The 22121-nt window shown below is 42.1% G+C and overlaps 1 protein-coding gene across 7 annotated transcripts; it reads right to left on the reverse strand.

Annotated features, from left to right (window-relative positions):
- Window positions 1-7444: 7444 nt before the first annotated feature.
- Window positions 7445-21803, reverse strand: LOC309335039 (uncharacterized protein). 7 transcript variants are annotated; one of them, XM_081849951.1, is made up of 6 exons: window positions 21270-21662; window positions 19308-19387; window positions 17964-18003; window positions 16299-16353; window positions 12939-13148; window positions 7445-8279 (listed from the first exon to the last, which is right to left on the reverse strand). In XM_081849951.1, the coding sequence occupies exons 1-6, from the start codon at window positions 21321-21323 to the stop codon at window positions 7912-7914; spliced, it is 807 nt and encodes a 268-aa protein (XP_081706077.1). In that variant the 5' UTR covers window positions 21324-21662; the 3' UTR covers window positions 7445-7911. The 7 variants fall into 7 exon arrangements, 5 of the variants coding, with proteins under 5 accessions (XP_081706077.1, XP_081706080.1, XP_081706079.1 ...); XM_081849954.1 differs by lacking the exon at window positions 17964-18003 and adding an exon at window positions 13975-14056 and having other exon boundaries at window positions 21270-21650; XR_014153320.1 differs by lacking the exon at window positions 17964-18003 and having other exon boundaries at window positions 21270-21803.
- Window positions 21804-22121: the final 318 nt, after the last annotated feature.

Raw genomic sequence — 22121 nt, forward strand, 5'->3', positions numbered from 1 at the left:
CTCTTGAAAAAGCTTTGTATTATTGTTTCTTAATCATATGGGAGGAAGGAAGCTCAGCCAATTTTTTTTTTTTTAATAAATCATAATCTTATTTGACTTATTGTCTGAAGAGACCCCTGGCTTTATTGTTCTGACTTAGGCAAATAGTAAGAATTTAGCTTCATCATTGGCCTATCAGGCTTTTGCCATTAGGGGCATCAGAGTTGAAGGAATGTTGGTTAGACAGAAATTGTCATCATGTAAAGATCATGAACTTCATTCAGAACGAGGACATCTGTGAGTGATGGACTCCTCTAAATAAGACACTTTCTTCACTCATGGTAAAGGTAAACAAGTGGAATGGTGACTCAAGTGACCCTAAGTGATCCTGAAGGAGCGCCTCCACACCCATTGTTTGGCCAGGACACTGAGGTCCACCTCCGAGGAACTTCTGGTGGTTCCCTCACTGCAAGAAGTAAGGTTACAGGGAACCAGGCAGAGGACCGTCTCGGTAGTGTCACCTGCCCTGTGGAACGCCCTCCTAACAGATGTCAAGGAAATAAACAACTATGTGACTTTTAGAAGACATCTGAAGGCAGCCCTGTTTAGGGAAGGTTTTTTTGTAATTTCTGATCTTATATTATGTTTTTATATGTGTTGGAAGCTATGTAGAGTGATTAGGGCAACTCAGCCAGATGAGCAGGGTACAAGTAATAAAATAATAATAATAATAATAATAATAATAATAATAATAATAATAATAATAATGGCTAGGCAAGGCTATGAAAGCTTTAAAGGCAGTTATGGCAAATGGCTGTTATTAATGCCTCCACATTAAACAATTTTCTACAATATTAAGGAATCAATGTCAGGGCTAAATAAAGGAACATAAGGACAACAACCTAAGAGTCCAGCTAATTCAGTTGAAATGTTTGCCTCATGGGTAGCCAATGTGGTGCTCTTCAGATGTTTTGGGTTCCAATTCCCAGCATCCCTGACCACTGGCCTTGCTGAGTATGGCTGATAGATAGTTGTAGTCTGAAACATCTGGAAGGCACCTTGTTGGCTACCCCTGATGCAAAATATCTCAAGAAGCTTAGGCAATAGGATGCTCTATATTTTCTCTGGGTAATTGGATTATTATATTTGGGGAGGAGTATTCTGATGGGACAATCATATTGTGATGTCATAGTGTGAGAGAGGCCAATTGTTTTCTGGTCTTGACTGGGCCATTGGAAGCATAGTGGTCCCTGGCTCCTCCTTCCATGATTATTATTTTTTGCTGCTTTCAAGACCAGACCAGGCCAGGCCAAGGACATCTGTAATTGTAATTTGTAAGCTGTCTTGATTCAGGGAAGAAGGTAAGACATCTTTATTTTCCCTTTTTTATTTTCATGTATTATTTTTATCTTTAACGTCCTTCCTTGTAAACCGCCCGCCCTGGAAATATCACTGCTCTAGTGGCATGGGGCTTACATAGTAGATATATTAATATGCAAATAATAATAATTAATAATTTCTTATTGCTGCTGAAAGGAATCCAAGTTGGGTGGGGCAATAAACACAAATTTTACCTTTGTGCAGCAGGCTAGTTCCTTCACACACTCATTCTGCCCACCATCTAAGCAAGTAAGACACAAATTTATCAGTGCTCAAGGACAAATTCCAGTCAGGCAAGAACACCCAAGGAAGGTACAAATCAGGGCTGCTGAGGGGTGCAGCTCAAGAAGGTGTGCGGCCTGAGGAAAGGGTTAAGACTTTTGAGAGCTGCATTTGGGCCCTCAGCGTCAGGTTCCCCGTCTCTGATATACACCCTTGACTGCAAGCCCCATTGAACTCAGTGGGGCTTATTTTTCTTTTTAAGAAGTGATTTTTTATTAAGTTTCAAAAAAATTAACAGATTTACTTCACAGACAGCATACCATTTGCATATATTTCTTTTTTACTTCCCACCCTTCCCTCACTGATGCTTTGGCTCTTATCCTTGGTTGCTGCATTATGTTGTTGTTGTTGTTTAGTCATTTAGTCATGTCCGACTCTTCGTGACCCCATGGACCAGAGCACGCCAGGCACTACTATCTTCCACTGCCTCCTGCAGTTTGGTCAAACTCATGCTAGTAGCTTCCAGAACACTGTCCAACCATCTTGTCCTCTGTCATCCCCTTCTCCTTGTGCCCTCCATCTTTCCCAACATCAGGGTCTTTTCCAGGGAGTCTTCTCTTCTCATGAGGTGGCCAAAGTTTGGTCAAATTCATGCTGGTAGCTTCAAGAACACTGTCCAACCATCTCGTCCTCTGTCGTGCCCTCAATCTTTCCCAACATCAGGGTCTTTTCCAGGGAGTCTTCTCTTCTCATGAGGTGGCGAAAATATTGGAGCCTCAGCTTCAGGATCTGTCCTTCCAGTGAGCACTCAGGGCTGATTTCCTTCAGAATGGATAGGTTTGATCTTCTTGCAGTCCATGGGACTCTCAAGAGTCTCCTCCAGCACCATAATTCAAAAGCATCAATTCTTTGGCAATCAGCCTTCTTTATGGTCCAGCTCTCGCTTCCATACATCACTACTGGGAAAACCATAGCTTTAACTATATGGGCCTTTGTTGGCAAGGTGATGTCTCTGCTTTTTAAGATGCTGTCTAGGTTTGTCATTGCTTTCTTCCCAAGAAGCAGGCGTCTTTTAATTTCGTGACTGCTGTCACCATCTGCAGTGATCATGGAGCATTATACTTGCTACCAAATCCTCAGTGGGGCTTATTTCTGTGTAGGCAATGCATAGGACTGTGCTGCAAGACTGCAGCCCTAAACCCACTTATTTGGGACTTAGTATAAAGCTCAGTGTGACTTACTTCAGAGTAGGCACGCGCAGGCTGGCTCTGTAAGTGTCATGGTTCTTTCCAAAGAATCCTGGGAAAGGCAATTTGAGAATTTTATTACAGATCCCTAGGCAGCCCCTCAGCGAGCGGCTGTTCCCAGCATTCCCTTGGGAAACTGAATGACTGTTAAAGCAGTTTAAAGGTGTAGAACAAATATGCTGGGTTCCGTTTTGCCACACAAAGTAACTATCAAATACCAGGCAGTAAAATGGCACCAGGGTTTGGGGGCACTGCTTTGGGCACTGGGGCTAAATCCTTCTAAGTTTTCTAAGAAAAGCTGACCTACATGGAGCACAGTCTTGCAAGTTTCCTCCTTTGTTTCTCCCCGTCTCATAAACATTTCCTTTTCTGGAAGACTTAACACCACAGTCACAATGAAGGGGCGGGCTGTGTCACATGCTGCTTGCTTCTTGGCGGTATATATGGGAAACTGTTCCAGCCTCCTCTGGTTTATGGGCTTTGGCTCTCTGGCCCTGCCAAGTAATAAGCTGCTGGCCTGGGAGCTTCTGGGTGGACAGCTGCTACACAAAATCATGTCTGTTCATCATGTTGTGAAAGCAGAGGGGTGAGGCCTGGAAATCTCATGCTTAAAAGAGAGGGTTAAGAGGGTACAGAGAAGGTTCTTCTTGACTTTTTAAGTAGGAACTGCCTGAAGGATAACTAATTAGGCCAAGCAGGGTCTGAAGGACACGTCATCCTGAATGACGTCAAGATGGGATCCAGATATTTTCATGCAATCTTTTTTTCCTCGAAGGACTGGGAAACACCAGGGCCTGAAGGACTTCTGAGTCAGACTCGTTGGTCACGGGAACACTAACATACACAGAAAATATAAAGAAGAGTGATGCATGCCCAGAACAGATTGACATGGTTAAAAATAAGAACAGCATACTTCCTTCATGAATGTTTTGAAGATGACATCATTGTATGTTGTGTTACGATGTTAAAGGAAGAGCTACAAAGAGTAAATCATTCAATGTTTGACCTGTGTGGGATAGTGATCTGTTCTCCTGCAACAGAAATGATATATTTATCGGAGATTTTTTTTGAGGGGGGGGCGTATTTGGGAGAGGAAGTGCTGTTGCACATGAATTTGTTGTCATGGAAGGCTTGGAAGCTTTTACATCCAAATTTCTTCCTGGATTTTGGAGTTCCTGGAGTTATCTGGGCAGGCATCGGTATGCATCCTGCACTATCCTTTGTCCTCCAGACAAACTATTTAGCATTCATTCTGATTTGCTTTCATGAGGCTTGTGTTAGACTATGTCCGATCTTTATTGAACATTTGTTCTGATACACTTATGAGGTGCTCAGATGACAATGAGAATTCATCCTGATATGCTTGCAGGCTGCTGATCACCTATTCCTATTAATCATTCATTCATCAAATACTTTTAAATTCGTTTCCATGTCACCTGCCAAAAAAGATGAATTTCAGAGATGAATTTTGGTGTTTGTTGTACTTTGGTGGCAGAGTGCAATACAGTGGTATTTAATATGTTCTGGAGGTCCATTCTTAACCTGAAACTGTTCTTAACCTGAAGCACCACTTTAGCTAATGGAGCCTCCCGCTGCCGCCGTGCCGCTGCTGTGCGATTTCTGTTCTCATCTTGAAGCAAAGTTCTTAACCGAGGTACTATTTCTGGGTTTGCGGAGTCTGTAACCTTAAGCGTCTGTAACCCGAGGTACCACTGTATGTGCTTGATTGTCTTTCACCAAGTACTGACTGTCAAAGCACAGGCACCCCAAGACAATCACAATGCCTTGGCTCTGGGTTATTTTAAAAGCCTGGACTATCCACACTTAACAAAAACATATACTTGGCCATGTTACACCTATGTTTTGATATGTATTTTTTGAAAAATAACATGTATGGTGAAACTCACTTTAGAAGCAGCCCTCGATAAGGCTTACTTTAACTAGATAATCAAGTTCCACATTTAGGTTTGAGAGTATTTTGTTCCTTAAAGTTAGCCAGAATGAGAAAGTTAATGTATTCCATGAGGTATATACATGTACATTTAGAAATGCCTGGGCAAACTGGACTGAGTCAAACACATAATAAGGGTGAGGTTTGTGGTGTGTAATTATAGACTTCTTTGGCTGTGTAAAACTCTCAGACACTGAAGACTAATGGCTCACAAGACATCCCATTAAATGTATTGTACTTGTGTGCAAACACTGCAGAACATCCCCTGCCCCAGCTTCCATGTGGTAGGGGGCAGAGGGAGATAGCTCCCTTTGGCATAAAAGAAAATTCTCTATGCCAGGGTTATCCAACCTGGAGCCCTCTGTATGTTGTTGAACTCCAGCTCCCATCCAGGCCAACCTGTCATGGCCATGGTAGAGCTCCCCTCATCAGTTCTCCTTTCCATGCCACCCTAACCACCACCACCCAAAGGCAAAAATATCAGGGCACAGTTATGACTACAGCCTCAGACTTACCTGGGCGTAAATCCCACTGAACTGTCAGTAGACTCACACAGGATTCTGCTGTTCCATTAAGAATTTTACTGTGTAGTAAAATTGTGTACAATGCAAAGGGAAAAGGGCCTCATTGTTTTCCCACAAGTTGCCAAATTGCCTTCTAAATTTGCAGCTCTCAAATCTATTTATTTAATTTCTATACCGTTTTATAGTTCTAAGAAAAATCTCAAAGCAGTTTACAGCATATTAAATCAATAAAACATAAATAAAACAATCCGAAGAAAGTCAAATATAGAGTATACAGTCAAAGCAACATAACAGAAAACTAAAATATTATCTTAAAGATTTCAAAATAAAACAAATGCAGTAGTGGTGATGCAGTGAGGAAGGGATTTTGCCTCAACACTAATGTTAATTAATTTTGTTCTTTATAATTATTGTGCTCCTTCATGGATCACTGCCTTGCCATGGTGAAGGGGCTTGAATAACTCAGAGAAGCTATGAGCTATGCCGTGCAGGGCCACCCAAGATGGACAGGTCATAGTGGAGAGTTTTGACCAAACGTGATCCACCTGGAGTAGGAATCGGCAAGCCACTCCAGTATCCCTGCCAAGAAAACTCCATGGGCAAAGACAACAGGCATATAAAAGTTATGACGCTGGAAGATGAGCCCCTCAGGTCGGAAGGCATCCAACATGCTACTGGGGAAGAGCGGAGGACAAGTACAAGTAGATTCAGAGCTGATGAAGTGGCTGAGCCAAAGCTGAAAGGTCGCTCAGTTGCGGATATGCCTGGAAGTGAAAGGAAAGTCCAATGCTGTAAAGAAAAATATTGCATAGGAACTAGAATGTAAGAACCATGAACCTTGGTAAGAGAAGACTCCCTGGAAAAGACCCTGATGTTGGGAAAGATTGAGGGCACAAGGAGAAGGGGACGACAGAGGACAAGATGGTTGGAAAGTGTTCTCGAAGCTATTAACATGAGTTTGACCAAACTGTGGGAGGCAGTGGAAGACAGGAGTGCCTGGTGTGCTCTGGTCCACAGGGACACGAAGCGTCGGACACAACTAAACGACTAAACAACAACGACATAAGTATTGTGCTTTGAGGGCTATTGAAAGAGAAGGCAAATGAGGGGCAATGCTAGAGAATGAGAGACCATTTGCTGAAATATAGCGAAACTGGGTAAGCAGTTCTCGGCACTGCTGAAAATGTTCATTTAAAAACTGAATAGTTTTAGCTCAGATGAGATGAAAACACTATATCTAATCTCTGTAGCTGATTTTCACCTCCTCAGTGCTCACGTGGAGCATCCTGTTCTATGGGGTCTTGCTGATAGTGGCCAGAGCCAAATGTGTACACCAAATTCTCTTGGGGGTGTTGACCTCCAGTGAGCCATATTCAGAAGTATTAATTGGTAAGGCATGCCATAGACACAGATCTGGGATCACATTATCCTTTTGGTGTGGTGCCTTTTTCTGCAGGACTGTACAAAGTCCTCTTAGATCAAGGATGATACATCCTTTGTTCTGAGGGTCGCACACAGCCCTCAGTGAAATCTCATGCAGCCCTTGGCTTAATGTTGAAAGACCTCTGCTAGCACCTAGTTCAGACCTCTTGGAAGAGTAATCAACCTTCTCCTGGCAGTCCACTTCACAACAAGTAAGAGAGAGAGCAGGGCCGGATTTAGGTTTGATGAGGCCCTAAGCTACTGAAGGCAATGGGGCCCTTTATATGTCCAGCTGTCCTTTGTCAACAGCAAATTGTCACTGTTTTTTGTGTTGAATATATGCTATATGGTAATTTATGGACCTAATAGGTATCTAAAGCCATTTTTTTTGTCTTATATTTTTGAAATGTACACCCAGTTCTTTTCTTTAAATTTTTCGGGGGCCCCCAAAAGAGTGGGGCCCTAAGCTATAGCTTGTTTAGCTTATATGTAAATCCGGCACTGGGAGAGAGAGAACAGGGTAGCTGCCCGTGCCCACTTTTTTGACTCTGACCCCATGCACCCCTAGCATGCAGACCCCAACAGATGACACCGCAGGAAATTTTGCCTTCTCCAGGTAGCAATGGTTGCCTATCCCTTTCTTAGATCACTGACACACAGAACATCAAAGCATTTGGTATAACTTTGAGCTTGAATACCTAACACAATTCTAGAGCAGATAAACCAAGAAAAAGCATTTATTTGCAAGTCAGAGTAAATAAGAAGACATTGACAATATATACCGTTTAAAAGAAAAAGAAAAAGTCATTCCAGCTTCCTTACTCTAGCTATCCACTGATCTCAATTTTCAGGGCTGACTTTAAAGACTGCATGGATTACTGTGCTATGAGCTAAATATTTCCATATCAATTATGATACAAATATGTGGAAAGAGACACCTAACCAGAAGTGATGTGCTTCTTCATTCTTGCCACTAATTTATTGGGAGGTTCTGGAGAACAACTCTATGGCACATCTCTGGTTATTTTCTGGCACATGGTTACATCAGCTTCCTCTCATAGAAACCCTGTGGTCATTTTTAACTTCTGTGCATTTTTTTTTTCCATCTTAAGTATCTGTTGCAATTGCCTGAATTCATCTTTGTAGTGAAGAAGCCAGAATAGAACAGGTTCCTTCTCGTCTCTTTTTACAAGGTCAGCCCTGCTGATTTGGACATTTCCCTAAGCACACTATTGGCTTCTTCTCTGAACTCCTTGGAAAACTGTTTGGCCTGGCTTGTTTTCTCAATATTTTCTCTCAGGTTTCCTTCTAGCCGTATCCGGTCTAGGTATTCGGAGTTGGCAACTTTCACTCTCTCCACCAATGGCTCCTGGTTCTGAAGCACCAAGGAGATCATTTCCTGAAGCTTTGTTTCCATGCTGATGACTCCTTTGGTGGCACGGTTCAGCCCCCCCACCTGCTGCTTAGCCCACTCCAGTTTCTCAGGGACCTTTTCCTCCTTTGCATCCAGCCAGAACCTGTATCCCTCCATATGCACCTGCACATTGCAAGCACCTGAAAGACAAAGCAGCGGTTAAGCTCCAACTTGATGTAAGTCCAAGAAAGAAGGCTCATTGTGTTAGTCCCAAGAAAGCTAAACCCTTCAAGCAGCAAAGCTTCTAACAGTGGCCAGCTGTCAAAGATATTGCCATGTCATGAAATCTGATTATTTCCACTTTACTTATCAGAGACCCGGTTGTATACCTACATATATGTCTGTGTGCATGTGAGCTGTAATACAGTCATTTGGCAATATTAAGCCAAGATTATCCATGCCACTTTCTTGTAAGAAACAAATCCCTGGCATAACCCCATTGGCATGCTCTTCACTGAAGCCACTCTGGTGAATTTGACCCATAATCCCATGGCTTTTTCCTGCTATTCATTCAACACAAAACTATCAGGTATTGGGTAAGTCTCTCTAACGAATTCTGATCTAATCTCTTTTCACATTGCCCTCTTGTCTCTCTCATTGTTAGTTTCACAAACACTTGGCTCTTCTTTCTGAAGAGGGCATTGTTGAGCTTTTGGCATGAGTTTAGAAGGCTGGCATTACATAGGAAGGATTGGATTTAAAGGCATGTGAAGAGGTAATACACAGGAAGTCAAAATCTAAAGAGTGGGGAAATAATATAAGGCCCTCCTGGATACAGCATCGCCATGTAATGTGCAACCCAGTCAATAGGTTATTCAACAGGAAAAAATAAAGCCTACGATCCTTAGCATCTTGATAACTTACAGAGGCAGAAAAGCAGGAAGCTGAATTAATTAATCCAGCCAAGTTTCTCCTGAAAAGGAGCCTTAAAGCTAAATTTCTGCCCATATGACCCCTCCCCCCCCCCCAGTTCTAAGCAGCAGGATCAGCATATCTGCCTGGTAGCTGACAGAACATTCAACAACATTAGCACAATGTCAGATCTTTTACCTCTTCATTGTGTCCAAAATTCACCATTAAACTACAAGTGTTATTCTAATCCTGCTAATGATTTTAACTGTTTACAATGGTTTTTAGGATAAATAAGCTGAATCCCATGCACAGCATGGATGCTAATTTTAGGATTGGGCTGACTGTTACCTAAAGATTGAATTGCCGCTGAGAGATCATGTCTGTTATCTTTGCTTCCACCTTACATTGCTGCCTAAGAGTAGCACAAATCATCATCATCATTTTATTATTTGTACCCTGCCCTTCTGACTGGGTTGCCCCAGCCACTCTGGGTGGCTTCCAGCATAAGAAATGGTCAAACTAATTTTGGGTGGCATTTGGAATGTAGGTAAAGGTAAAGGTAAAGGACCCCTGGACGGTTAAATTGAATTTGACTATGGGGTGCAGTGCTCATCTTCGCTATCAGGCCAAGGGAGCTGGTCCACAAGCAGCTTTCTGGGTCATGTGGCCAGCATGACTAAACAGCTTCTGGCACAACGGGACACTGCGATGGAAGACGGAGTGCAGGGAAACACCATTTACCTTCCCTCTGCAGCAGTACTTATTTATCTACTGGCGCTGGTATGCTTTCGAACTGCTAGGTTGACAGGAGCTGGGTCAGAGCAACAGGAGCTCACCCCATCACACGGATTCGAACTGCCAACCTCACCATTGGTGGTTTAGACCACAGCGGCACCCGCATCTCATTGGGAATGTGATGCTAACAAACAGACCACTCAAAGGGCAACAACTTCTCTTTACTTGAACCTGATGGAGAGGCTGGTGCAGAATTTATCTTAAGGTAAACACCCACAGTCTCCTGACCATTGAGCCAAATGCAACATGGTGTCAGAAATAAAAGAATTATGTCATGATGTGATATTTTGATGCCACAATGTATATAAATGTCCTTCTTTATGATGGACCAGGTGCATGAATATATATGCATCTGTGCAGTTATGTTCCACCTCCTCATGGGTTTATTGCATAGCTTTGCCCCTTGCATAACTCTATCCCCAATCCTCCCATTCTATCCTTTGACAGGGTGCTAGAAGATGGTGACATGCTAGCCTCTTTACATGTTCCTTGCTACTTCAGCCCTGATTGCAAAGTCATGTTCCTCCTCCTGCCCCAAACTTTGCCACCCTCCTGTTCAGGTTAATATCTGCAACAGAGAGTCCGCTCTATGCATGCAGCTCCCCACAGGATTTTGAACCTTGACCAATTCTGATTGTAAATCATGTGTGGAGTCAGCATACATAGAGAAGGATACCAGCTGCAAACATTATCCTGAACATGCCAAAGATGGTTAAAAATGAAAACTGCTGAATTCATAAAAAGGTATGCATTTCCTACAAAAGAGACACAAAACTTTTGATTCCTGTGTTTGCTAAAGCCATCCAATATTAGAAATGCTGGGGAAGGCAGCAGTATTTCTTTTAATCATGGGTTTTTACGGTCATTTCCCATAAAACGTGGGCTGCTTGCCCTCTACACATGAGTAACATGTGAAAAGGGCTTCAATGTATCATAAAACAGCCTATTGCTATGATATCTGGCCTCTGCAGATATGATATCTGGGACGCAGGTGGCACTGTGGTCTAAACCACTGAGCATCTTGGGCTTGCTGATCAGAAGGTCAGTGGTCTGAACCCCTGCGATGGGGTGAGCTTCCATTGCATTGTCCCAGCTCCTGCCAACCTAGCAGTTTGAAAGCACACCAGTGCAAGTAGATAAATAGGTACAGCTGTGGCGGGAAGGTAAACGGCATTTCTGTGCACTCTGGTTTCCGTCATGGTGTCCCATTGCACCAGAAGCAGTTAAGTCATGATGGCCACATAACCCAGACAGCTATCTGTGGACAAACGCCAGTTCCCTCGGCCTGAAAGCAAGATGAGCGCCACAACCCCATAGTCACCTTTGGCTGGACTTAACCATCCAGGGTTCCTTTACTCAGACATGCATTTGGGAACCCAGTTCTTAATCTTGTACCATCATTAAAACATATGGTAATGTTCCTATTGAGGTTTACTTTTTTTTTAAAGTAATTTTTATTAATTTTACAACATAAACAAAAAACAAACAAACATAACACGACTTCCCCAAACCTCCCCTTCACTGCATCCTTATTTTAAAATTTTTTTAGCAATCCTTCATCCCTTTTTATATTTAATTCTCTTTAAAGCTTTTTTTTTCCCCTAGATTTCAATTTTTACAGCTATAATTCTTTATATCCAATCCCTTGACATCTTAACATTCCGAAATTTTGCAACAATTTTTAAGATAGATTTTGAATTTTTTCCAGTCTTCTTCCACTGTCTCTCTCTTCTGGTCACGGATTCTGCCGGTCATCTCTGCCAGTCCCATGAATTCAGTCACCTTGGTCTGCCATTCTTCCAGAGTAGGTACTTCTTTAGTCTTCCAATACTTCGCTAAAAGAATTCTTGCTGCTGTTGTTGCGTACATAAAGAATGTTCTATCTTTCTTTGGAACCGTTTGGCCCACCATGCCCAAGAGAAAAGCCTCTGGTTTCTTTATAAATGTCCACTTAAGGACTTTCTTAATTTCATTATAGATCATTTCCCAGTAGGCCTTAATCTTCGGGCAGGTCCACCAAAGATGATAAAAAGTTCCTTCGCATTCATTACACTTCCAGCAATTGTTATTGGGCAAATGATATATCTTTGCAAGCTTGACTGGGGTCATGTACCACCTATAGATCATTTTCATTATATTCTCTTTCAAGGCACTACATGCCGTAAATTTAATAGCTGTGGTCCATAACTGCTCCCAGTCAGCAAACATGATATCATGACCAACATCTTGTGCCCACTTAATCATAGCTGATTTAACCGTTTCATCCTGTGTGTTCCATTTTAGCAGCAAATTATACATTCTAGACAAATTCTTAGTATTGGGTTCTAACAATTCTGTTTCTAACTTTGACCTCTCCTTCTGAAATCCTAGTTTCCTGTCCTGCTTAAAGGTTTCATTAATCTGGTAATAATGTAACCAGTCTCGGACTTTAGGTTTCAATTTCTCAAAACTCTGTAGTTTCAGGTTTTCACCATCATATTCTATAATTTCACAATATTTTGGCCAATCTGAGTCCATGTTCAGTCTTTTTACCGCCTTGGCTTCCATTGGTGATAACCACCTGGGGGTTTTACTCTCTAACAAATCTTTATATCTATTCCATACATTATACAGTGCTTTCCTAACAATATGGTTTTTAAAGTTTCTATGTACCTTTACCTTGTCATACCATAGATATGCATGCCAACCAAAGTTGTTATCATAACCTTCCAGGTCCAGAATATCTGTATTCTCAAGAAGTAGCCATGGTTTCAGCCAGCAGAAAGCTGCTGCTTCATAGTAGAGTTTTAAGTCCGGCAGGGCAAAGCCCCCTCTATCCTTTGCATCGGTCAGAATCTTAAATTTTATTCTGGGTTTTTTGCCCTGCCAGACAAATTTAGATATATCTTTCTGCCACTTCTTGAAACAATCCATCTTGTCTAAAATTTGCAATGTCTGGAACAGAAATAACAATCTCCCTATTGAGGTTTACATAGGATCAGGTCCCGACATCTCTTACCAACCAGATGAAGAGCTGCTGGGCAACTCCAGGAACAAAGACTGAACAAATCACCTCAGGTTCATGCATAAACCCACAATGCTAAAATGGAGGGCTTGGCCTTCTCCATTCTCACACTCTATATTCTTCAGCATCATTTCTCCCACCAACTTACTATGCTCTTGCTGTATCTTCTCTATGCATACAGAAAGACTGCTTGCGGGCGAACAGCAATAGGTGTCTTTGAGGTCCCGGATGGTTTTCCGGATAGCCATGCAGTGGCATTGCTGCTTGTTGAAAGCCTCAGCGATGTCAGTAAATAGTGTGTCAATCTCAGGCACGTTGACCAGTTTCACGGCGAAGGGTTTCTCTTTGTTGAAAAGAACTAGAAATATGGAAGCCCATAGAAACTTCTGGTTAGTGTGTTACGTTAGGGGGTAAAATAAATATGGAAACCACAACAATATTTGAATATGATTCCTGAAACTAACAAGAATTAAGTACATAAGATGGATCAGTACAAACAAATTTACAAAGGTTATCTTGTTGCCATTCCTTGTGCACTGAAGTATACATTTTTTAAAAATGGAATTTCCCTCTTACATATTTACAATTGCACACCTATTTTTCTTGAGGGGAGGGGAATCCTTGAAATTATTACATTTTACTTGCCAAAGCTTCCCACTTGCTTAGCAGTGTGGCAGTGGCATTATCCCAAAATTATTTCTGTGAGGCTTAGCCTTCATGTGGTGTGCTTCAAGAATAATGTTTATGGGCATTCTTGTTTCGTGAAATGTGTTAAACGGCCAGCAGAAATGGCCAATTGAGAAAGGTGCAATCTGATAGTGCCATATACTTCTTTTCTATATCCAAGGAAGTCTGGTTCTCTAGCCCATGTCAGAGATGTTGGGTTGAATGAACCATTAGTCTGGCAAAGTGCGACTGTTCTTCTTGTGCAATGATGACTATGTAGGTTGAGGTTTTCAAGTACATCCTAAGGAAAGTTCAGTGCCCAGCTGCCATTAATTTTAATGGAAACTGGCACTCCAAATCCCTCGGAGTCGGCTTTGAAAAATCACAGCCATCATATCCGGAAGGCAGTTTCAACAGAATAAGCACGGGAGCCATAATTAAACCTTGAATTATCCAATTGAAAATCAGACCAGTGGTTCCATGACAACACAGTTTAGACTAGAGTTTATTTTTCAAACCTGCAGAACCTAATTGCATCTTTCCAAGCAATGGAATACATGATCCATTTGCTGGTAGTATTTCCAGCAGATGTCACAGAGACTTTTAAAAAAGAAAAAAGGAGGGAGGGAGGGAGGGAGGGAGGGAGGGAGGGAGGGAGGGAGGGAGGGAGAAAGAAAGAAAGAAAGAAAGAAAGAAAGAAAGAAAGAAAGAAAGAAAGACAAACTCTGGTCAATTTTTTGTCCACAAAGAATGGTCACAGTATGCATCTCTACTGCCAGATTCATTCTGAGAACATTTGAAAAGTATTTCATTTCTGAAATAACAAAATAAAACATCCTTTTTTTTTCTTTGAATGTGTTTGCGGGGAGCACTTAATTCCACATTATTTTGGAAGAACATGAATAATCCAATCCAGCTTTCTGAAATCATAGTATAAATGTAAATGATCTCATTTGGATTAAGCACCAATGTACAATGGAACCAAATTTTTGACTATAGGTGGTTTATTCTTCAAAATTTAAAGTATCACATAAAGAGAGAAAGAGAAAGTAAAACATATTTTAAGGAAATGATTAGAGTAATTAAATGTGTAAGATATATTGAAGTGGTTTATTTTTTCCCACTCTCTCTGTATGTTTCACCTGCTTCTGTAGGGTGTAGTGCATTGTATTTTCCTGAATTTAGTTTTACTAAACATATTTTATTTTGGAGCATTTTATTTAAGCACATGAGATGAATTGTATATTTGATTATGTGAGATGAATTATGACAGATGTTTGGTATGGAATATTGTTCATTGCTGCATAGGGTGGAACGGAAGATGTATATACCTTTTCTGATTCTCTTAAATGTTCAGTTTCCCCAAAACTGAGCCTAGATATAGTCAACTAAAATATTTAGAACCTCTACAGGTTGATGAAGCTGAGAGAAATATGTGGGGTATGGATGCATGTCTGGAATAGGAGCCAACTTCCAGGGGCCAGTGTCCCTTCAGCTCCCTCAATAAAATATTTGAGTAGGGCTGCCATACATTCAGGGGTTAATTTTTTTTTAAAAAATGACCCCCTCATTGTCATTCAAATGGTGTGCATGCACTGTGCCATGTGATCGATTACGCAGGTGGGACTGACTTGGGCCCCCTCAATATTTCACCCAAGTTAGCACCCCTGACCTGCCCAAAGATTTAGAGTGTATTTGAAGTGCAGATTGGGGCCTAATCTAAAATGTAGGGTAACTTTGGGAGCACGAATTGGAATTCCCTTCCTGTAGATTCTTCAAGACTCCTTGCTTTGATCTCACTCTCAACTATTCCATTCTTTCCTCTGTGACATCATCACATGACTTGCATGACATGTCCTCTGACGTGTCCTCTGTGACATAGCCACTTCCGACTTCAGGAGGAGGTGGTGTTACAGGCTCATGCCCCCAACATACGCACAGAAGCTGACTTCCAGCCCCCGTGCGATCAGGGAATCCTCGGGCCAATCGGCTGGCTCAGGGGGTGTGGCTTGCATCATTTAAGGCAAGCGCGGCCAGGGATCTCCCTCTTTGGCCGCTCAGCTTTCCTCAGGTAGGGGTATTGTTATGTAGATGTGTTGGGGGGAGCAGCGCCATCACCTCCCCCAAATATTGAAGTGTAGTTTGGTAAAGGACTCCGGGGGGCGTGGCCTCATCCGCAGCCTATGGAGGTCAGGGCCTAAAGCGCGCCCCCAAGCGGTGACCTCGGGGGAGTCCCTAGTTGAGGTGCATCAGAAGGGCTCCGCCTGCTGGTGTTAACCCTTCCCGCTCTTCAAGCAAACAGGCTGAAGCTGGATAGTCAGATAGAACCAATGCCTAAGCCAATACCGCTCTTTACCTGTAACCAATAAAGTTGTGGCCTATTTTAGCCCATTAACCTAAATACTTGTGTCACGTGTCGTTATTCCTACTGGTGGGAGGGGGGATCTCGCCACGCAACATCATATGACTTGTTACATAACAACATGTCCTCTGTGACATCATCATATGACTTGTTACATAATATACCAATACCATAATATACCAATTCTATCCTGTTCGCTACAGGATCCCAGCACAAATAACCCAGAATGATGAAAGAAGCAACAGATAGGACTGGGATATGGCATCAAAGAAGTTTGGTACAAAGTTGACTTATCATAACTGTTGCTGGTGGTGGGTGTTTTCCTTCTTTAAAGAATGTCTACCCATGCAGAGTGACTTATTTTACAAAAAGAGAAAGAAACAATAGTATATTAGTTGAAGCTCTAATTACAATTGACATACATAAAAGTATTATGAAATATAGGAAAACAAAAGCAAGTAAAATGACTCAGAATTTTACCACTTTTGGTGCCTTGATGAGATTGTCTGGAGTGCTGTGCATTGAGAGGTTCCCTCTGTGAATACAGCAAGATATTTCAAAATAAATGCATACTCTTTCCGAATCCACAAGTCATTCTACTACCCTCCCCTTCCACACTTGTCTCCCCTCTGTTGTATTATGTGTTGCAAGCCCTTCAACCTGCCCTCTTGTGCTTTGTAGAGTGCAGTGCACACTATATTATTTTTATTACTACTAATAATAATAATCCTGTTTTCCACTATTTGGACTCAAAGCAGTTTTCAACAATAAAGTATACAGTACAGTCATACCTCATGTTGCATTAGGTTCATGTTGCGTCTTTACGGCTTGCGAACGCGGCAAACCTGGAAGTGTATACTTCTGGGTTTCGCCACACGTTTGTGTGCAGAAGTGTTCTGCGTGCTTCGCATATGCGCAGAAGCGCTCTATCGCGCTCCGCGCTTGCACAGAAGTGCCCCTCTAGTTGTGGACTTTTTAGGATGCGAATGGCACACTGGAATGGATCGTGTCCGCAACTAGAGGTACCACTGTATGCAGAACTTAAAACATAAGTTAAACCTCCAAAATGTGGAAATCTCAGGAATTTAAAATCTCAAATGTATACATACACATACTAAGTGCTTTTTTTTTGTAAAAAGAAATGTTTAGGGGTACTCTCATTTTCCTGCTCATATTGAAATATTGCCCCTGAATGAGGCCAAACTTAGATTCATAAAATGTTTAGGGGTATGGGTACCTTTGCGTACCCCCAGAAAAAAAGCATTGCATATACTCATATATTGATAAAAGTGTCGTGAGTGCCAGCATAAAATGGCTGCCATGGGCACAGGGCACAGGGAAGCACTAACAGTGCTCCCTCCCCCTTCCAATGGTTTCAGTGATCTACTTGGTGGTGAATATTACAAACACACACGATCCTATTACTGCAAATAGAACTATTACTGTACTAGTTCATGTTCACATGAGGAGATGCGCAAGATTGAGTTGTTGATTTTTTGTTCTTTCTCTTGGGCTTTATAAGCACTCACGTGGTCCCTAAGTTATTGGCTGAAATGGGGTGTCTGCTTTGCTCATTGAATATTGTGTAAACAGGGAGTACAGATTCTATTCTATGAGTTGGGAGATAGTAAGGCATTGGATAATCCTTGTTGTGTGCATCCATTCATGGACTCACAAATAGAAAAGGAAATCCCTGCTCACATGCAGCTCTGGTACACTCTTAAGAGTTTGGATATCAGTCCTTCAAGACCAGTGATGGCCAAAGTTTGCCCTCCAGCTGTTTTGGGACTACAATTCCCATCATCCCTGATCACTGGTCCTGTTAGCTAGGGATTATGGGAGTTGTAGTCCCCAAACAGTTGGAGGGCCAAGTTTGGCCAACTCTGTTCTAGACAAATAGGATGAAGTCGCAAGGGCTCTGGATGTTATGTTAAGCAGAACTGTGAACGTGGAAACGCTGAATATATTTACTAGAGTCAAGATCTGTGAATAAAGCTCTTATGAAAGGAGCAAAACTTCTGATCACCTGTAACAAAGTGTTTCACAACCTTTAGGGCCTGTCATCTTACACTGCCATTGCAAGTTTGGAAGCGTGTGCTTTGCTTGTGAGTTGACAGACCTTTCCCATTCCCTTTGGAAAATTACCGGCAGGTTTGCTGCACTCCATGTTTTGCTCCACTTTTTTCTGGTTTTCCATAGAGAAATAATAATAATAGTAATCATTATAATTTTGGAAACTTTGTTGGAAAAAGGATCCTGCCAAAAAAATCTGATTTTGGGTGGAACAAAGCAATGACCTCTGTCTAAGCAAGTGTAGCATGCCATGCCATCATTCAGAGACAGAATCATGGAAGGAGCAAAGTTTTAGATTCACCTCCTGTAAAGTTAAATCTCTCTCTTTTTTTTTTTTTAATATCTATACCCTGCCCTCCCCGGCCAGAGCCAGGCTCAGGGCTGCTAACACCAGTAAAATTACACTCCTTTGGGGAGAAGAACTTTGTTTCTGCCGATATATTAAGAATTAGCCAACAAATGTTTGTTGAATGTGAGGAGTTGTTTTTGCAGAGCCAAATAGACAGATGGTTATCTTGCAATATTCATCTCATCACTAGGTGATGGAAGTTTTAACATATTCTTGAGCTTTTTTAAAAATATACAGATTGCTTTGGTTTTTAATTATCATCTAAGGGCCCTGCAGCCAAATCTATGGCTGACTGCTTGGAATCAAATATATGATTCTTCTCCATCACTACCGCTCAAAATCCACCCTCTCACCCTTTCCTTTCCTTTCCTTTCCTTTCCTTTCCTTTCCTTTCCTTTCCTTTCCTTTCCTTTCCTTTCCTTTCCTTCCCTTCCCTTCCCTTCCCTTCCCTTCCCTTCCCTTCCCTTCCCTTCCCTTCCCTTCCCTTCCCTTCCCTTCCCTTCCCTTCCCTTCCCTTCCCTTCTTCTCAAGCCTTCCTCAACCTGGTATTCAGATGATGCTAGAATATAACTCCCATCATTCATGATCATTGGACATTCTGACAAGGAAAAGGGTGCAAAGCCTCTGGAAGGATCGGGTATGGGAAGAATGCTCTAGACAGTACCTGCCCAACTCCTACACATCATTTACTCCTTTAAAATCCTGTTCGCTTTCAGCCACATCACTTCAATCTTCTATTCCTTCCCTTCCTCTGTCTATGCTTCCTCTCTTTAAAATCCAAGGAGCTCAGTAAATGCCAGACAAAACTTATTTCCCTCTCCCTCCCTCCCTTTCTTTTGCACACACACACACAACCACACCAGGACTACACTTTAGAAGCTGATGACTTCTAAAAGCTTCATTGTGTCCATTACCACAAAGTCCCTTATTATAAGCAATACAGATAAGTGCTGCAATCATAAACACAACTGCTCAGAATTCCCCATTGTACTGTAGGATTGTGCTGCGGTTACATCATTGGTGATCCCTTGTTACCATTATTATTGTGTTCTCTTTTAAAAACGTACATTCTACTTTGGCCTGCTTGTCCAAAATATGCAGCAGCTGCTGCTACTGTTAGCATTGCCACTATCATGAGTGTGGAGATCTATCACAATGAGGTAAAGACGAAAATGATGCACTGAAATAAGCACAGCGTGAAGCTGTCCCACAAAGCATAAGTAAACTTTTGATCCTACATTTATGCCTGGCTGTCAGAATTACGACATCATGATTCAGCTTCCCTAACAGTTTCTGATACATGTCTAGCTTGTTATACTGGGTTTTCATTCTCTTTCATGCATTTATTTACTAACTTTGCTGGTCTCAAAGTCCCATCAGACCTTTAAAGTTAAGCAAGTTGGGTTTTTTGATGTGGGGTGGGTGGGGGGCTCATTTACTTCATCTACTGTCACTGAGATGGACTTTAGGGTTTCTTACAAAATCATGGATGACCACATGGCCTAATGGATAAGGCGTCTGACTTTGGATCAGAAGATTGAGGGTTCGAGTCCCTAATCTCTCACTGAAGAAAGTAAAATCTCTCACTGCCTCCATTTCTTCCCCATCACCTCCTGGCATATAGAAGGGGAAGAAATGGAGGCAGTGAGAGATTTTACTTTCTTGGGCTCCAAGATCACTGCAGATGGTGACAGCAGCCACGAAATTAAACGACGCCTGCTTCTTGGGAGAAAATCAGTGACAAACATCTTAAAAAGCAGAGACATCACCTTGCCAACAAAGGTCCGTATAGTTCAAGCTATGGTTTTCCCAGTAGTGATGAATGTAAGTGAGAGCTGGACCATAAAGAAGGCTGATTGCCAAAGAATTGATGCTTTTGAATTATGGTGCTGGAGGAGACTCTTGAGAGTCCCATGGACTGTAAGAAGATACACCCTATCCATTCTTAAGGAAATCAGCCCTGAGTGCTCTCTGGAAGGACAGATCCTGAAGCTGAGACTCCAAGACTTTGGCCACCTCATGAGAAGAGAAGACTCCCTGGAAAAGACCCTGATGCTGGGAAAGATGGAGGGCACAAGGAGAAGGGGACAACAGAGGACGAGATGGTTGGACAGTGTTCTCGAAGCTACCAGCATGAGTTTGACTAAACTGCAGGAGACAGAGGAAGACAGGAGTGCCTGGCGTGCTCTGGTCCATGGGGACACGAAGAGTCGGACATGACTAAATGACTAAACAACAACAACACTTTCAAAATCAACCAGTGGGTTACCTTTTGTAGGCCCCAAAGACCCTGCCTTGACTATGGATGGGGCATAAATTTATTTCATTTCACTGTAGTAGGTGGCCCTGCTAAATTTGCACTTTTCGAAACCAAAAAACAACCATCTTTCAAAATTCACACTTCTCTGAATTTTGTAATGCAGTCAAGTAACGCGTACAAAAGAGGATCTACAAGGATAAAATGCCAGGTCATGTTTTTGGCAGGAAGGTGTGGGAAACTGAACAGAGAGGAGTTTCACTGAGCACCTTACAACATATTTGAGCGTGAATGGCATTTCACAAGACTTTCTCCTCAGGGCTCTGGGGCCCGTGAGCAAGGTACAGTGTGCCTCTGAAGCAAACATGTCTCACCCAGCTGGAATTGTTGGCCCTTCCCACAAACATTAACAGGTGTGGCTTAGGGATAGCGGCTGTTAGAACCACTGCCCTCCACCCTGGGCAAAGCCCCCCTACACACGTGATGCTGCAAACTTTATTTTCCTGCACTATCATGTTGCCTCTGCGGATTTAATCACAATAAACATGGCCCTAGTTCAACCCACTAACCTGTATTTAACCTCTTGATTTCTGACAATTAAATGTGCATCTTAAGCATCATGCACCTGCCTGTTTGACTTCTCTCTACAAACTGAGCTGTCCTGTTTCCTTTTGCTAACAAGATTTGCTAAGAGCAGCTCAGGATTTGCAGCGCCTTTGTTTTCCCCAATGTTTCCCCCCCTTGTTTGTTTTCCCCAATGTTGATCTCTTACCTCTCTTGAAGCAACTTGGAAACAGGGACAGCAGCAGCAGAAGGAGACAGACATACTTTTCAAAGCTACAAAAGAGACCCTTTTTCTTTTCTTCCCAAAGAAAGCAAACGTTAATGAGAACTTGTCAGGTCACGTGCCTTAATGAGCATGCACCCCACCTTGATTAGAATTAAAACAACACAACAAGTGGCAGAAACCGTTTCGAAATCATTGTACGTGGCATGGCAAACTAGGGGCAGGATTCATGGTCAAGCTGCGGTTCTCCTTGCATATTTATCTTTGCAGACATAATTGTCTCAGACAAGTCAGACTTGTTCCTTCAGCAAACAAACTCTGCATTGTCCAACCCTCTGGACTTTAAAATGTTACTTCCTCTACACTGGCACTCCTGGAATGTACCATTGCCCCCAATGGGGGTGGAATAGGGAGAACAGCAGAAGGAATATTCCAATGTGCTGACAAAATGAATCTTACATGCTATCTAAGCAACTGCTCAGTGCCGGAAAATAAATCAGCTTCTGGTTTTTATAGCAACAATATATTGTATGCAGTTAGTTGGATGGACTGAAACTCCTGTAGCAACTTTTAACTCCACCCAAGATTGTTCTTTTTAATGGATCTGTATGTCATTTCATCTCCTTAGGTTGTAATATATATATATATATATATATATATATATATATATATATATATATGGAGACTTCTGCACTCCACACTAAAAAGGTGAAAAGGTTCGTTGATTGGTTGGCTGAATGAATATTTCTGGGCTGCATTTCCAACTTATCAAGGATGATTGCCCTGAGCCCGGTCTTGGCTGGGGAGGGCAGGGTATAAATAAAAAATTATTATTAA

Source organism: Podarcis erhardii (genome assembly GCF_964252035.2).
Source record: "Podarcis erhardii genome assembly, chromosome: 2".
In the NCBI taxonomy this organism is placed as follows: domain Eukaryota; kingdom Metazoa; phylum Chordata; class Lepidosauria; order Squamata; family Lacertidae; genus Podarcis; species Podarcis erhardii.

Excerpts from the sequence above, each read along its gene's own strand:
- LOC309335039 (XM_081849951.1), bottom strand. The coding sequence starts at position 21,323 with ATGTCTGTCTCCTTCTGCTGCTGCTGTCCCTGTTTCCAAGTTGCTTCA. Across the intron at positions 19,388-21,269 it reads TCCAAGTTGCTTCAAGAGAG|ATCTCCACACTCATGATAGT; the intron begins GTAAGAGATCAA and ends TCATTGTGATAG. Across the intron at positions 18,004-19,307 it reads CAAGCAGGCCAAAGTAGAAT|AAAAAAGTGGAGCAAAACAT; the intron begins GTACGTTTTTAA and ends ATGGAAAACCAG.